The 17,357-nt window shown below is 36.2% G+C and overlaps 1 protein-coding gene across 2 annotated transcripts in view; it reads left to right on the forward strand.

The window, feature by feature from the left end:
- Positions 1 to 2,030: 2,030 nt before the first annotated feature.
- LOC105344270 (E3 ubiquitin-protein ligase UBR4) overlaps positions 2,031 to 17,357 on the forward strand; it is a 37,093-nt gene continuing 21,766 nt past the window's right edge. For both annotated transcript variants that reach the window (XM_066075410.1, XM_066075412.1), the window contains exons 1-40: positions 2,031 to 2,178; positions 2,685 to 2,782; positions 2,933 to 3,036; positions 3,181 to 3,310; positions 3,896 to 4,268; positions 4,493 to 4,736; positions 4,827 to 4,886; positions 4,967 to 5,145; positions 5,322 to 5,430; positions 5,552 to 5,692; positions 5,890 to 6,201; positions 6,337 to 6,505; positions 6,614 to 6,699; positions 6,799 to 7,036; positions 7,294 to 7,417; positions 7,524 to 7,626; positions 7,827 to 7,965; positions 8,096 to 8,175; positions 8,507 to 8,629; positions 8,838 to 9,020; positions 9,291 to 9,413; positions 9,577 to 9,806; positions 9,979 to 10,204; positions 10,469 to 10,550; positions 10,654 to 10,729; positions 11,675 to 11,991; positions 12,228 to 12,323; positions 12,420 to 12,544; positions 12,657 to 12,736; positions 12,840 to 13,034; positions 13,143 to 13,206; positions 13,336 to 13,412; positions 13,535 to 13,646; positions 13,774 to 13,844; positions 14,067 to 14,214; positions 14,344 to 14,577; positions 15,875 to 16,045; positions 16,167 to 16,418; positions 16,840 to 16,929; positions 17,021 to 17,173. In XM_066075410.1, the coding sequence (XP_065931482.1) occupies positions 2,057 to 2,178; positions 2,685 to 2,782; positions 2,933 to 3,036; positions 3,181 to 3,310; positions 3,896 to 4,268; positions 4,493 to 4,736; positions 4,827 to 4,886; positions 4,967 to 5,145; positions 5,322 to 5,430; positions 5,552 to 5,692; positions 5,890 to 6,201; positions 6,337 to 6,505; positions 6,614 to 6,699; positions 6,799 to 7,036; positions 7,294 to 7,417; positions 7,524 to 7,626; positions 7,827 to 7,965; positions 8,096 to 8,175; positions 8,507 to 8,629; positions 8,838 to 9,020; positions 9,291 to 9,413; positions 9,577 to 9,806; positions 9,979 to 10,204; positions 10,469 to 10,550; positions 10,654 to 10,729; positions 11,675 to 11,991; positions 12,228 to 12,323; positions 12,420 to 12,544; positions 12,657 to 12,736; positions 12,840 to 13,034; positions 13,143 to 13,206; positions 13,336 to 13,412; positions 13,535 to 13,646; positions 13,774 to 13,844; positions 14,067 to 14,214; positions 14,344 to 14,577; positions 15,875 to 16,045; positions 16,167 to 16,418; positions 16,840 to 16,929; positions 17,021 to 17,173 (6,039 nt within the window). In that variant the 5' untranslated portion in view covers positions 2,031 to 2,056. The remainder of the gene's footprint in view (positions 2,179 to 2,684; positions 2,783 to 2,932; positions 3,037 to 3,180; positions 3,311 to 3,895; positions 4,269 to 4,492; positions 4,737 to 4,826; positions 4,887 to 4,966; positions 5,146 to 5,321; positions 5,431 to 5,551; positions 5,693 to 5,889; positions 6,202 to 6,336; positions 6,506 to 6,613; positions 6,700 to 6,798; positions 7,037 to 7,293; positions 7,418 to 7,523; positions 7,627 to 7,826; positions 7,966 to 8,095; positions 8,176 to 8,506; positions 8,630 to 8,837; positions 9,021 to 9,290; positions 9,414 to 9,576; positions 9,807 to 9,978; positions 10,205 to 10,468; positions 10,551 to 10,653; positions 10,730 to 11,674; positions 11,992 to 12,227; positions 12,324 to 12,419; positions 12,545 to 12,656; positions 12,737 to 12,839; positions 13,035 to 13,142; positions 13,207 to 13,335; positions 13,413 to 13,534; positions 13,647 to 13,773; positions 13,845 to 14,066; positions 14,215 to 14,343; positions 14,578 to 15,874; positions 16,046 to 16,166; positions 16,419 to 16,839; positions 16,930 to 17,020; positions 17,174 to 17,357) is intronic.

Here is a 17,357-nt window from a genome sequence, read left to right on the forward strand (position 1 = left end):
TAGGCGAATCTCTGTTATGTGATTTTATCGATGTTAGATTCTTGGCAACAGTCGATAATTTGTAATTAATATGTAGAACTTGATTGTTTAAAAATAGTTTCGAATAAGATCTCATATGTTGAAAAAATTGTTTGTTAAATTTCACATTTGGGAGTTGATTCTCTTTGTAATCAGTTAGTACTACATTTGGATAAAAAGTTCACAACAAAAGGTAGAACTTCTTTGAAGAATGGGATGGTGCTGATTGTTGGAAAAGTCGATTGTTAGGAATTGACTGCATATAAAATCTGTATAATAATTATTATAGTCGACGTATTCATATATTGGGGAAAACTGTATGATTCCGTTAACTTCGCCTTTGTTTTTTTTTACTTGGGATTTTAGCTTTCTCTCACCATAGGTCGTGCTACACAAGCTTCGTTGATTTGTATAAAACTATCGATGAATCGGGTGCGTGCTGAAACTGCCTTTTTATTTCAAAAGATTCAAACATCTGTTAAACTAGATCATGTGATCAGATTTTAATTTGTACATTAAATAATTTTTGTACATGAAATAAAAAAATTTAAATTCTAAGATTGAAATTGAATTACTTATAATCATATTTATAGATAAAAAAGTAAATACTTCAGTTCTAAATAATTTTTGCCTATCGTTTAGGTTTGTACACGAATGTTGTACATCAGGCGCTGACAGGGGTGTAAGCAAAGTTTGTGTAGCACTACCTCTAGTGAGAGAATGGAATTTTCGAAATTTTTAAAAGAAAATGAAAATAAGGTGTGTTTAAAGAAAAAAACTTTTTTTCTCGATTTTTTTCTCACAAATAGCCTGTAATACTAAATTTTTTCTAATTTATGGTAAATTTAAGTTTGTTTTTATTCTGAAACCTTTTCTGAAGGGGTTAGAGAGAGATCCTACTTTGGGTTCAAAGTTCATCATAAAAATACATCTCTCAAATGTCTAGTACTCTTCTCTTGTAGTTGCACAACCAAGGAAATATACATGAGTATTAAAAAAAATCAAATTTAAGTAATGCCCATACCCTTTGTTTTATTTTTTTTTTATATATATAAAAAATCTTCCAAAAAATCAATTGTCCTGTAAAATCCAAACTTTTACTTACCGGTTTATAAAATAATGTTTCAACCATGACGCATGCACAAACCCGGAGGTCAGATCGAGTTAGCTCAAAGATTAAAATTACATTTGAAAAATCCTCTAACTTTACAAAACAAACACAAAACAAAAATATAGACGTTGGAACTTTTTAAATTATTGTTGAAACAAACTAATGTATAGATGTCCCAAGGTCTTCCCCTATGACCATGTTAATGATAAATTGAAAAAATAACTTAAATGTTAAAGGGGCATGGTCACGATTTTGGTCAAATTTTGTTTTTATGTTTTTATTATTTACAATGCTTTAGAATTGCATTTCTAACGATCAAATAAAATTTGAGAGTCATTCGTAGAGTCAAGTTATAAGCAAGATACAGGGCTCACAATTCTTTGTCATGTAAACAAGGCTCGTGCCCTGTTTATGTTTACATAGGTTCAATATACCAGTAAAAAAAAATTCAGCATATTTGTCTATCTTTTTCCTAACGTTTAAAACATTCGTTTAAGGTTTAAAACTGAAATTATTACTCCAACGTTCAAAATGTAAACAAACGCTTTGTTCACACGATATTGCTATCTTTGGAAGTCAAAAAGAGAATAGGGATGAAAAAAGGATCGATTTATACATAAAAACATTCAAAAGAAATAATTTTTCTGAAGAAATCATGATTGGTCTTTTTGTTGTAAATTTAGTCAGTATGAAGTCTGAAAATATAACCTGTCAAAGTGGATTTTTTATTTACCCTTTTCCCTGATTTGCTCTATTGTGTTTATTATTTGTTGTCGTGAATTTGGTTCTTAATAATTCCCAGGACAAACTTGGCCCTTGTTGGTCATTGTGAGCTATGGGGTTCGTGGGCCTTTTTTTCTGACTAAGAGAGACAACTCTTCTGGAGATTGAATCTCGACAGCGACGAGAAATTACGAGAATTACAAAATGGCTAGCAGAAGTCCAGGAGGATTGGAGTGGTCGATCAGCATTAAACCGTTGCTGATCGCCCCCAGTGCCTCGTTAGACGTAGAAATTCTTCCAAAGTTTTGTAAATCTATCACTCTAAGGTATGGAATAGAAAATCTTTACGTAACTCTTTAAATTTAGCAATTGTTTACGATTCTTTTTGACGAATGATGTAGTTTCCCGATGGAAAAAAAATAACTTGTAGAGAAATAAATATTTTGGGATTGATTTATTTAATAAACACTGATCACAAGATGAGTACATGTCACTCTTCCTATAGTCACGAGATTGTTATAATAGCGTTTCTGCGTAACACATCAATCTTTCATGAGTACATTTGTTTATAAATCATAAGATCCTATATAAACTGGAAATTATTTCATGTAAATAGCACTTGATTGCATTCAATCTTAACGCACTTATTAGACATATTAAATGAAGAAAAGTATTCCTAAAGTTGATAAGCATCTATCTCTTATGGGTGCACATGTATTAGAAGTAGCATTTATTGATAAAGAAAGTGAAAGTTGTTAATTCTCTAAAATAAAGATTATTACTGATAGCGTTTTTCATAAAATTTTAACCACTATTTTTTGTGTTATTCAAGTGAAAATGACATTCTTGGCCATGGAGATCAATATGAGCAATTCTACTCCTCCTTTGTTGCCCTCGCTTCACATCACCTGAGTTCTTGTGCAGGAACAGGTAAACTTGATAAATAAAATTACGAAAAATAATGAATTGATAAAAAGATACTGGATACAACCACTGAACCTTTTATCAATTTATTTTGGAAAATTTCATTTTGACTTTGTGTTTGTTGTGTATTTTTGTGACACAGTTTTAATTAAAAAGTAGCAGGTTCCTTCTTGAGTGATGTATCCAGTGCCTGTAGAGTTTTACTGAAATATCTACTGAACAGACTGCAGCATCACAACGATGGGTGTGCACTCTCACAGGTACTGTCTACACCTACATAAACTGCTGTTTATGAACATGTATATTGTATATAATTGTGTTAACCTTTTTTTCCAGTCTTATAATCAGTACATCCTCTTTGGGTTTGCTTGACTCTAAAATGTTTTTCTTTTTCGTGTATTTAGAAAATCTTGATGATGTTGATCAAAGCCTTATGCACAGGAACATGCAGTCTAGGAAAAGCAGATGTGTTGACATTTTGTGCCATGTTGAGATCCTCTAATGCACCCTTGACTATAAAAGAAGTAGACACAGGTAGAGACTTATATCTAACAATTAATACTTTGTAATCATCATTGTCATTTGGGACCAATGTTTGTGGCTTTCATGGGTAATCCTTGCTCACAAATTTACGTCCCCATAAACTTATATACAGCAAAACCCGGTTATAACGAAGTCACTGGGACCTAAGAAATTACTTTGTTATATCCGTAATTCATTATAACCGTATAAGAAATTTATTAAATTTACATAGCTGGGGATCCAAGATGACTTCGCTATATCCGTGAATTTGCAATATCCGTGTTCGTACTAAACGAGTTTTGCTGTACTATAATTATTTGTTTTATATTTATTAAAATTATCCTGATTACACTACCAACGAAATTATATCCCCATGAATCAGGAAAATTTTGGCTACCTAAGAACATTGACCCCGAGGAATTAAAATGATTCCACAGTAAAGTCCAATCTACTTCCATGTTGATAAGTTTTAGTTTTAGTCTTGATGCAATAATTTAAACTGTGCATCACAGGGATATTTTTGAGAATCTTCAATGCATATACAAAGGTACATGTATAGGACAGATGGCTTACGAATAAAAATTGTTGTTTGTACAGAAGAAGAACAAGTTCAAAGGGAACAAGTGCGACCCAGACTTGACACAGGAACAGATATATTTGACCAGCTGACATCAGTCTTTGGAGAGCTTAGTGTTGGTACACCCAACAAACTTGATCCAACCCAAGAGACAGTTTTATCCGGAGATATTAATGTACAGTGTGGTGGAACATCATCAGAAGAAATCAAATTAGCTTTTGCTAAGAGGAATGTAGCTAACCTTCTTCAGCTGGATGGATCCAATATCCTTGTTGATGTTTGCACAAATTTGACATTTTTGGAGAAGTACTCACAGAGATGTAAGGATGCTCTCAACGGAGCTACTTTTGTGATGCCCTGTACATTGTCTGATGCCCTTACCACAAGGAACAGGTAGGGCTTGATTAGATTGAAAGCCTTCACCTTAATTGACAGTGAACAACTTAAAAAATTTAAAATTAGAATAATTGAAGCCACCGCTGTGTTAAAGAGAAATTTGAAGTTTGCAAAATCTTTTTTAACATAAGTTAGGTAATAATAAGTGTGGAGAAAATCAAACTGTAAATAGTATTCCTATACCAAATTGATAAATCTCAAACTCCATTAATTTACAACAGCTACCAATTCCTTCTAAATGAGATCTCTATCATTTGGAGAGCCTTCTCTCTGCCTGTGCTGGAGCCATTGACCCCACAGAGACTGGAGAAGATTATCTCTATCACACTGACCTGTCTGTATACATCAGTGACGGTGGCCATGTCTAACACGGTCATTAGTCTGACCAACCCCCAACCTACCAAACCCACTACCACCAAGGATGAAGAAATCGACAATTATGGAAACTGCATTGTTCAAAAATCTGTAAGTAAATGTGCAAGAACAGTGTTTGATTATTTATTTTTTTAATTTGATTGAATTTTAAATTACATGTACTTCTCCTTTCTTTTCCAGCTGGAAATATTCAATGCCATTTCACATGCTATAAAGAATTCAACTAGAGCAGGAGGAAATGTAAGTCACAATTTGGAAAGCTGGTTCAATTTAGAGGCTCCTTTAGTGGCAAATTTTTACTTTCTCTTTCCTCTCTCCAGGTGACCCAGAATCTGAACTGCCTGTCAGCCTGGCTGATACTGAATGGAATCCAGCAAGTGTTGGCTCTAACACCAGCCACCATTCTGGAAAGAAAGGACTCCACAAAAGCAAAGGGACCATCAGATGGGGGTCAAAAAGCAAGAGATGGTTCAGCTACCAAATTATCCAGTGGAAAGAGGTACTGAATCTTTTTGAGTGTACAAATAAAAACCATCATCAAGTTATTAATATAGACAATAAGTGTATACTAAGTCTCCTTGTGCCAAATCTCCAGTTCTGATATCTTTATGATATTGTTGTTTTGTATAGTGTACATGTAAATACTTAATAAATATTACTTAATTTTGTTTTCAGCACATCTCAAGGCTTTGGAGTTCTGTCAGCGGCCCTATGCTCCAAGGCTATCCATTTACTCAAAGAATTACTAGATGACTTGCAGATAGAAGGATTTCTATCAGACACTGTGAGTTTATTCAAATAATATTTGTATATGCTTATCTGTATGTCCTCAAATCCATGATAACCTAATTAAAAAAGCCATATGGTAATTATGATAATCCTATCAAATGGATATGTTTTGACAGGGTGACAAGAGACCTGGGTCCCAGAAGATGGTCATCCCAGTGACATCTCAGATGACTGCAAGCTCACGAGTCAGCAAACTCATGGCTAACTTGCCAGTCATTGATCTGCTGTTCAGTCTTGTGACAACATCATTCAGAAAGGTAACTATTTACCTGTATTATTTACATGGAATCCCTTATAAAACTAAGAAATTATCATTCATGCTATCCATGAAATTAATTCGAACCATTTAGCTAATAAAAACAAACAACTGCATTTGTGAAAATATAAAGTATTCATATATCTAAATATCTTGACCAATAATTTTCATGAATGTGATTCTGGTGTTGTTTTAAAGGCATCAATGTTGAAAAGGCTGAAACAAGGTTCAGAGGCCTCTGAATCAAGCAGCAGTAGTGCCTCAGACACCAACACATTTTATGAGGATGACTTCAGCAGCCCTGAGGACAGCACAGATGAGGATGAGGACTCTGAGCCTCTCCTAGGACAGTGGCTGGAGGACACCTTGTCTCCTCTGGAATCTGTTGAAACAATTGCCCCTCCCCCTGTCCCTGCTCGTTCTGATGCTCAAGGAGAGGGCAGACGTTCCAGAAAAATCAGTACAGAGGATCCATCCACACTTATACCAGACAAGAAGGATCCTCAAGGGGTAAGTTTATTAGCTTATTTACTGCTTCTTTGGTGAACAGTGATGGATGTTTCTTGTTTGATTATTTTTACATATGCGTTTTTTATCATTATCTATTACAAATACATGTTATGTTTTTTTCATTATTTTGTACAGTTTGTCACTTTGGCCTCCGATATCTTGAATTTCCTAAGTGTTTACTTCATCAATACACCAGACATGGAATTGCAAAAGCTGATCAAATCTACTCTCAATGAAGATCACATGTCAAGCTTGGCTATCTTGATCAAAGAACTAGATAGAGATTGTATCAGAATTAGCAATGGTAAGTCTAAAGTACATCTGGATTAAAGTACTTAATCCATAACAGCCAAATATGTATAGGCCAAGAAAAAGATTATAAAGAATTTATATTTATATCATTCTTTTTCAGGGAAAACATATGACAGTTTGTCAATGGCCCTAGCAAAATTCAACCATGGCATGATATCAACTGGGGTCCTTTCCAACAATCTACAGGTAATTTTATGATTATATTATAAAGTAGTAATATAATATTGTTTTGTAATACATCAAACTTGTAGCTGTACAGTTGTGATATACATCTGTTCTGTGCAGGATGCTCTATTGCTACACTTGGGAGTGAGCCCACAGGCAGTGGACCACTGGCCAACTACCCTGCTACCACGGACACTAGCTGTATTGGCTGAAATTCTCCTCCTGAAGCAGCAGAAGGAGAGGGAAGCAAAGCAACTCAAAAGTCAGAGTGAAGCGGCCGTTATCAACATCTGGAATAGGTTCATCACCACCCTGAAGTCTCTGATGATCTACAATGATGGCACAGAGAATTATGAAGGTCACAACTTGGATACTCTTTATGCTTTAATTTCATGTATCAGTACATTAGTTTTTGTTTTACATCATTTTACCCACCTGTTTACAAAATAGCATAAGCTGTCCAAAGAGATTGTCATATGTAATTTGCATTTCCTTCAGAAAACAATGATGTACATTTATACATTGGCAAGTTAAATATTTTGCTGAATTAATTGAAAGATGTTGTGCTTTTGATAGAAGAATGTATTAAGAATGAGTTACCATTTTTTTTTACAGATATTAATGTAGAGCACCTGCAACTGTTGTTGTTCCTTTTCCACAGCTTACCATTGATGCAGAAAAAATCTCTGTTGTTGTTTCTTGCACAAAATATCATTGCTGTAGCCAAAATAGACAGCAGGTATGTTTTGATTTGAAGTTAGTCCCAGGATTTTAATGTAGATAGTTTAGTAAATAAACCTTGTGTATTTCATAAGTATAAAATGGATACACACTTTCTTCTGCAGCAAACTGTGTGACATGAACCCACTACCCTTGACAAAGATGTTGCTGGTGCTGGAGTACCTGCTTCATTATTTCTATGATCCTCCCGCCGAGCTCCTAGAACAGGTATATTATCACCAAGCTACAGCACACACACATTTTATGTTGGTAAAACATCAGTTAGTTTGTGATCTTGAATGAAGTTCATGTTCTGGAATAGAATCAAACATATCTGTAATGTAGTGTGGATAGATTATACTGAATATAAATAAATGTAAAAGAAATGTACATCTATTACACTGTTTGAAAATGTATGTTGAAAATAGGTGCGCTGGAACTTGTTCACCACCTTCACAGTTTCACACAGTGGGGATAGCGGACGGCACCCTAATACCAAGTTTTTCCAGTGTAGAGAAGTTGAAGAGAACTACCGTCGAGGTTTAACAGCTATGGAACCCTCAGACTGTAAGTAAATCAATCAATTTGTCAGTATGTTCAAGCTGTTTTATATCATGATTCAAAGTATGTTTAAATTCAAAAACTACATATTTAATAAATAATCTATAAAATTTGGATTCATATTTTGTTTTTTTAGCCAATATTCAGGCCCCAAGATTTTTCAACCTGGGTCCAGTTGATCTGAATATACAGGACGCTCCAAAAGTTGATGGATTGGTAAGTTCATTACATTCTGTTAATGTGACTGAGTACTGTAAACCAACTTTTATTTGCGTGTGAGAAATTTTCGCGAGGTTAACGAGAGCCTTGTTGTCATGAATATTTCTCGCTGGGAACCAATCCTTTGTCTATAGTTTAATAACAATACAGGTCTGGATAAGGCTTGGTCGCGAACATTAGTCGTCCCAAACCAGTTTATCGGCAGTTAATCACAAAATAAAGTCGCCGGGAATAAAAATTGGTTTAGTGTATTCAGTGTACCCTTGTACATATTTTTTGTTTCAATATGAATACTTTCATTTCAGCAGAACTAATGTTGTTATTGTAGGCTTGCAGTTTCCTGCTCTCTAATGCTGATGTAATGGACTACAATGCACTGTACGATGCATGCATCATCTTACTGAGCACAGGGAGTAACTGTGATAAAAATCAGACCAAGTTGTCACTATTGGTAAGACCCATTTTTACATTTCAGTATGTTCTGTCAAAATGGAGAGAGATTATATAATCTTGAGATATAATGCCAACTGATACAGTGTACCACTACTTACAAACCTTCATCCAATGAGTGAAACACTACAAAACTAGATTAATTTAATTTGTGTATATGTACATGTATGTGTATATAAGTTTTATAAGGTTATTGTTATAATACTTAGGATACAGCTGCCATGCATTACCACTTTCTGATCACCTGGAGGTTACTGGCCTGTCTCCCTCCCTCCATACAGTACCTACAGATGTTGGAGAATGGCATCACTCACATGGACAACAGCTTTTTACTGCACACCCTCCGCTGGGCCCCACGACTCTCTCACAAAATCTTCACCAGCTGGATGAAGGTGAGCCTTATTGAAACATTTTTTCTTAACTTGTTTGTGTATCATACTACAACAACAAGAATACTTGTGAATGTAAGAATGCAAAAAAGCATGCCAGATATATCTTTATATTTATTCAGGGTATATATACATGTACACTTATTATAAGTCTTTTAGTTCAATCTAATTGTATTGATACCTCTAAAGATTTATACTTTAGGTTTACTAACCTTATTTATTAAGTACTTTTGCAAGTATATTGTCTTTATTTAAGATGAAATTTTATCGTAGGATTGCCTGGTGAAACAAGGAATGACCACACAAGATGCAGACAGTCTGATTACAGAGGCTAACAAATCCTCCAACAATGCCAGCTTTGATGTCCGCTTGGCCGTCAAGTTCTTGAAAGAACATGTACGTGTAAATCATTTAAACTCTGTAACACAGTACATGTAAATCATTTACAACTTTGTAACACAGTTCTGATTTACTGAAAGGTTTCCTTTGGCATCATGTAAATGTACATTTGTTAATATGCAATATTTATAGTTTTGTGTCTCACTTTCCATGTTTTCAGATGAGGAGTTTGAGAATGTCAAATCCGAGAGCTGTTCTTCCTATCACAGTGCTACCAGGTGTGAATGACATTTTGATTCTGGATTCAGTGATAGCAAAGCTACAGCTTAGCCTGGAATACACCTACACTAAAGCTATGGCAGATATAGATCCATCCACAGCCATGGATATTGCCCAGGAAGTTGTTTCTCCAGTACTGAGGTTGATAGAGGCCTACACTGTGTTTGCAAGGTAGAATATTTATTTTCATACATGTAGTAAACCACATGTAGATAGTCCTTTTTATCTATTGAACCTATTTTATTTTTGCTTATAAAGATTTATGCAGTGCATATTTGTGGTTTTTTGTTCAGCAAATTCTTGGACATTGTATTTGTAACATAAGCCTTTATGACACCTGCAGATCCTGCATCCTTGGTCAGCTCAAACACACAGATGACACTGAGCAGGACCTGACAGCTGAACACCTGGAGGCTTATGGGGTCATTCTAAGCATCGGCTCAAGCCGCCCCTCTAAAGTATCGGTGCTGGCCTCAGAGATCATGTCAACACTACCCAGATCAGTGGCCGGGGCACTGGAACAGTGGAACACTGATTCTAAAAATAATTTCCCCAGTCCAGGGGCCTGGGTAGGAATTCTCTCTTTCTTTTCTCTATTTTTAATCTCTCTTACAATTTAATTCAGTTTATTGACATCCCCATGTTGGCATACAGTCAAACTGAAATCAAATGACAGACAAAAGAATATGACAATTGAAAAAATACGTTCAGCTAAAGGGTTCTTAAAGTTGAAAACTACAAGCAAAACTAAAATATATTTTATGTCATTTTGTCTTACTTTTATCCTTCTGATGTGAAAATCAGGTTTATATTAAAGTTTGTATATTTTGTAGACTACTGCATTTGGAAATGACATTATTCCTGTTGAAAGCTACATTGATTCCATACAGAGTGCTCACATTGGATATCTTTCAGGTTTGATAATGTTACATGTTATTTAATTTAACTCATTACATTCTAAGCTAAAACTAAAGCACAGAAACTACATGTATACATATACTTAATGTTTACTTCACAGAAGCTGAATTCAACATTGGACCCTCTCTAAAGCATACACTTGGCTCACTAGTGAGATTCTCATCAGACCTGATCAGGTATGTTGACAGTGATTAATCGAATGGTTATGCACAATGATACAAACTTCCTGTTTTATTTATGCTGTCATGATATTTACTAGCTGCAATAATGTAGCCCTCTCCCGATTTTTTTTTTTTTTTTTTTTTTTGGGAGAGGGCTACAACTCCATAGGATCTCCGTAATGGTGCAAGTGCGGGAGTGATTCACTCCCGCAACGATTTCGTCTCAAATCGTATATAAATGACGATAACATCTGCATTTCTTACCTGAACTCAAATATTGTAGATGTCTATGGCATAAATTAATCCAAAAATATCAGGTATAGTCCATATATCGGTTATTTTTCGTGTATGTCAACAACGCAAGTTGAATTTGTCCGCCATGTTTACTGACCTTGACCGGTTTTATTTTGAGACAGCCAATGAGAATTTAGGAGCGGATCTTGAACTGAATATAGGAATTCCCCTATTTTAAACATAATTAACGCGGTAAATATGAATTTTTCATTACATACCAGTTCCTTAAATGATGTTTTAGTGATAGAACGAGGTTAGATAAATTATTTATTGTGACATTCACGTTATCAAGCCCATCAAAACTCCAAGCGTAAATCCCATAAAATCACGCGAGAACTGTCATGGCTGCTGAAAAAGACGACTGGTAAACATGCTGATGTGTTTTATCTGGTTTTGATTTATATACGGTTAGTTTGTTCAACCTGAATTAAAAAATCATTTTATCTAAAGGAAGTCAAATATAAAATCGATCTTTTCAGACCGAAGTCAGTCGCATTAAAAATTTAATTTTGCACCATTACGGAGATCCTATGGAATTGTAGCCCTCTCCAGTAAACATCAGATATAAAAAATCGGAGAGGGCTACATTATTGCAGCTAGATATTTACATGCACATTTGTTTTCTCCTTCATATACAAAGTGATCATTGTATGACCTGTATTGTAGCTGGTGCCCCAACTCCGGTCAGGAGGAAATGATCCGGGTGATGTTCCCGCTGATCCTGGATGCCTCTAGCGCCCATGTGGCAGACATGGCTTCATCCTCGCTGGAGAAGTTCCTGGGACAGGTGGACAGTGAGGAGTTCATGGAGAGGCTGTACCGCTACACCTTCAGTGTGTGTAAGGACCTGGTCATCCACTACTCAGAGCTCCAGTACGGACTGCAGGGAAGTGTCCTCATGAATTGTCTCAAGTTCATGCTCAATCACATTGAAAAAGCAGCAGAGAAGAAGGCATTCGCATTTGTGTTCTCGAATGACATGGGTAAGTTTATTTGGTTAAATATGAAAAAACAGATTTTTTTAGATGAATGAAATTTTTACAATGTAAATTGTAATATTTCTTCAACTATTTTTTTTAGCAGATTACTAAAATGATTATAACAATTATGATATTTTACTTGGGGTGGGGGGTATATTTTTATAAATCATCCAATGTATATACCATTCTTAAATAAATGGTATGTGTACATTACTTATCAGTTATTTTGTTGTCTACAGATTTAATAAACCTGTTGCTGTCCCCCTCCAAAGACCACCTGTCTCCAGAATTTGCAGGAAGTGTTCTCAAATTTTTCAACAAGCTTCTATATTTAGGTGAGTGATCTGTAAATGCCCCACAAATTGAAAACAATTTCAATGTCTTTAATGAGAACGATCAAATATGCTATACATTTTTTTTTTTTGTTTTAGCTGACAAACATCCAACACACAAGAGCTATGAAGCCTTATGTTCATCTTTATCTAGAATTGCTGACCCAGACTTTGATAAATCAGTTCTACAGAACTGGCTCTCTAAGTTCATTTTTTCATCTGAGGTAGGTAGCATTAAATTTTTGTAAACATATTGAAACTCATAATCATCTCTGTAGAAAATTATTTACTTGTAGATATTTACATATACATGTTTGTTTTGGAACACATTTTTAGGACCCAGAAAATAACACTACACAAAAAGAGAACAGAGGATTGCTGAGAAACTTCACTCATTACATCGTAAAGGAGAAAAGGTCAGTTTGTGAAAAATATGGTTTATCTTTCATTTCATACGGTAATGCATTCTCTCTGATGTGACTATCTCGTTGTACGACTTTTTTACAATTTCCCATTCAGTTCTGTAAGCTCTAAAGTATCCAAGGCCCTGCTGATGGCCCTGATTCCCATGGGGAGGAAGCTTCTGTCTGGACCACAGGCAGGCATGTCTGGATTCCCGGAGCTGATGATGGTGATGCATACTCTGGCCGGAGCTGGGAATGGAGCCGGACACCTGGATCTGTTCCAGGCAGCCACCAGCTGGCTACAAATCTGGTCAGTCTTTTTTGTCATTCTGTGTGTACCTGTTTGAATATTTTTTTATTTGTCCAAGTTATAAGTTATTATATCAGTGTGTACATGTACATTTTAAACTCCTAACAGCAAGAAATCCCTTGAGAAGAAAGAGGTGCTGGAAGAAATTGTCGATATTGGAAGTTCAAGCAAAGTAAGTTGGTCATCAATTGAAACAGCTTATTTGTTCAAAAATAATCTCATTGTCCAAGTTTATCTTGACAGATTTTGATGTACATGTAGTATCCATGTTTCATTAAAATATTTGTTGGTTAATTTATAGGCAGTGCTTGATTCCCTGTGCTGTATCTTATCCTACCTGGGAGAAATCCTAGGTGCAATGAAGAAAGTTTCCCAAAGGTAATATTTACATGAATCTAAAGCATCTAACCCTTAAAAATGACAGTCATGTTAACTCTTACACTGATTACAAATACCTATATTTGGAGTGACCACTGTGACCTGTATTTGTGTTGTTGTAGGGGTGGGAGTGATGTGGACAGTGAGGCACAGCCACCTCAACATGAAGGGGGTGACAGTGACTGGGCGGAGGACATCACAGCAGAGGACGAAGACTCGGCCGGCGAGGACTCGGTCAGTCAACTCTCTCACATTGTATAAATAGTGAAACGAGTTGACTTGGAATATTTTACTCAGATCCCAATAACATGTGTAGTTTTATATGCTCAGATGTTATAGATCTAATTTGTTATGTTTTCAGGATGAAGAGTCACTAAACAACAAACTCTGTACTTTCACCATTACCCAAAAAGAGTTTATGAACCAACACTGGTAAGTACATATACATAATAACTAAATATCTGTTGCTCTAATTGACAAAATTTTGACAGCAGTCTTCCAAAAAAAAAAACCAACAACCCCACCATAAAATGAATTGTCATTTACTGTATTTATGATTGATTGAAAGGTTTAATTGTTTAATGCACATTAAACATTAGCCAATGCCTTGCTTGTTTATTAAAAGGGATATATATTAATGACCTTGTTTTCCAGGTACCACTGTCACACCTGTAAGATGGTGGATGGAGTGGGAGTGTGTACAGTGTGTGCCAAAGTCTGCCACAAGGACCACGACCTGACCTATGCCAAGTTTGGCTCCTTCTTCTGTGACTGTGGAGCCAAGGATGATGGGAGTTGCAAGGTACTGGAGAAATTTCAAAGCAATCAATAGGGCTTTTAATGTGTTACTTTGTCGTTAGAATTGGAAATGAAGATGCTTTGCATTTTAATAATGTTGAATGATTACATGTAACACTGTTTCCTTGTATAGGCTCTAGTGAAGAGAGTCCCCCAGAGTGCGATGGATTGTAATGACAGTATAGTGGGACAGTCCCCGTTTTCTATGGACACCATGTTACAGAGCAGTCTCAGGAGAAGGCTCTCCTCCCCAGGTCCATCAGAGAACACAAAGGCAGACAACAAAGCCATAGAGCTGGCCAACAAGAACAGGGAACTTCTGGGCAAACAGTTGGAGGGCTGCAGGGATCTGCTGATTGGATATCTGGTACACTAACAGAGCCAATAGCATCAGCCTAAGTACACTAACAGAGCCAATAGTATCAGCCTAAGTACACTAACAGAGCCAATAGCATCAGCCTAAGACTGAAGCTCTCTAGTCATACAGAATGTTATTATACCCCCCGCAAACGAAGTTTGGGGGGGTATATAGGAATCACCTTGTCCGTCTGTCCGTCCGTCTGTCCGTCCGTCAGTCGGTCCGTCCGTCTGTCCGTCCGTCTGTCTGTGCAATCGTGTCTGGTCCATATCTTTCTTATGGAGAAACATTGGAAGTTCTTACTTCACACAAAGATTGCTTATGACCTAAGGGTGTGTCATGACCTTGACCCAAGGTCTTTGGGCAAGGTCAAGGTCACTGGCAGGAAAAATACAAAATTCGTGTCCGGTCCATATCTTTCTTATTGAGAAACATTGGAAGTTCTTAATTCTCACATAGATTGCTTATGACCTAAGGGTGTGTCATGACCTTGATACAAGGTCATTCGGGCAAGGTCAAGATCACTGGCAGAAAAAAATACAAAAATTCGTGTCCGGTCCATATCTTTTGTATGGAGAAACATTGGAAGTTCTTACTTCACACAAAGATTGCTTATGACCTAAGGGTGTGTCATGACCTTGACCCAAGGTCATTCGGGCAAGGTCAAGGTCACTGGCAGAAAAAGTGCAAAATTTGTGTCCGGCCCATATCTTTCTTATGGAGAAACATTGGAAGTTCTTAATTCACACAAAGATTGCTAATGACCTAAGGGTGTGTCATGACCTTGATACAAGGTCATTTGGGCAAGGTCAAGGTCGTTGGGAAAATAGTGCAAAATTCGTGTCCGGTCATTATCTTTCTTATGGAGAAGCATTGAATGGTCTAACTTAACACAAATATTGCTTAGGACCAAAGGGTGTGTCATGACCTTGACCCAAGGTCATTTGGGCAAGGTCAAGGTCACTGGCAGAAAAAGTGCAAAATTCGTGTCTGGTCATTATCTTTCTTATGGAGAAGCATTGAATGTTCTTACTTCACACAAATATTGCTTCTGACCAACAGTTTAAAAAAAAAATAGAGCAGTTGTTATTTAAAGAAAATAGACGGTGAAATAGATTCATCCAATATTTTCTATAATTGGAAAAATACACGCATTATGATTTTTATCTTTTAGTTTGTAAATTATAGATAACGAATAAAACATGAAAACATCATGCAAGGTATGATTTTTATACAAGAGATAAAACTTAATGAAATGAAAGTGTCTGAAATTTTATTTACACTGATTATTTTATGCTTTATGCAGGACTCAAGTGAGACAGTTGGGGTGGTCCTTGACATGCTGAAGACAATCCTTCCCTCTCTGACCGAGAATTACCTGAAAGTGTCCCCCATGGGGAGCACACAGCGAGCCCAGAAAGCTCTGTACACTCTGCACAACAGCCCAAAACTCACCCAGCACACTGATGAGTTGATGGTTTGTATATACTTTAAATTATTTAAAACCTCTGATAAAATATTTATCTGTACCTGTACTTGGAATACCAGTAAAGATTTTTTAATAATATGGCTAATGAAGTGTTTGGTTTTCTGTGTAGACTGTAACCCTGGGCTCTCAGGAGGGAGCGTTTGAGAATGTGAGGATGAACTACAGTGGAGACCAGGGCCAGCAGATCAGACAGCTGATCAACTCTCACTACCTGAGGAGGGTTGCCATGTGTGTGCTGGCCTCCCCACATGGCAAAAGACAGCATCTAGCCGTCAGTCATGAGAAAGGAAAGATTACCATTCTACAGCTATCTGCGCTACTCAAGCAAGCTGACTCCAGTAAAAAGAAACTCACTCTGACGGTAAGTGAAGTTTTTTATGAAAATTATCCGAGAAAAACAGTGCAGTATAGACGATTTGAATAACAAGTATAAACATGTATTAATTTAAAAATGTGCTTTTGGTATCAAGTTTGAAATTGATTAGCACATAGTGACACATGTATTGCAGGGGAAAAATACCCTACATGAACACACGTATGACCCTTATATTTCTAATAGAAAGATCAGTGACATTTACAGTGTACATTGTTTCTTAAGAAATGAGAATTGTACTTCAGATTTTACTGAGATAATTGAGATATATGTACATTTACAGTATACATGAACATGATTTCTGAGGAAATGACAATTGTACTTCAGAATTTACCAAGATAATTGAGATAGATGTACATGCATAATGTTGATAGTCCTTGGATTTACTTAATCTCTTTTTATTTTACAGAGACTAGCCTCAGCTCCTATCCCATTCACTGTACTGTCAATCATGGGAAACCCTTGTAATGAAGATTACTTAGCTGTGACTGGTCTAAAGGTAAAAATTCAAATAAGAGTAAATGAAGATAATTCTGGCTACCAGCCTATTGGTTTATTGCAATGGTTTACCTGTAATTTCTGACTTGTAGGACTGCCATGTGTTGACCTTCACAAACTCTGGTCAGGTGTCTGATCACCTGGTTCTACATCCTACCCTGACCTCGGGGAACTTCATCATCAAACCCATCTGGCTGCCGGGAACTCAGACAGAGCTGGCCATAGTCACTGCAGACTTTGTCAAGGTAAGCAGAGAGCAAAGTAGTATAGAGTTAGATAAGTTAATATGTTTTAAAGGAAACTGTCCATGAAGTACACAAGATTTTTTTTATGTCTGAAATCCATCACAATTTAAACAGAAAGCAGCATCATTTTAGAATATTTTAAGAAGGGTTTAGAATATTTTAAGAAGGGTAAACAAGAATTGAA

Source organism: Magallana gigas, chromosome 2, assembly GCF_963853765.1.
Source record: "Magallana gigas chromosome 2, xbMagGiga1.1, whole genome shotgun sequence".
NCBI lineage: Eukaryota > Metazoa > Mollusca > Bivalvia > Ostreida > Ostreidae > Magallana > Magallana gigas.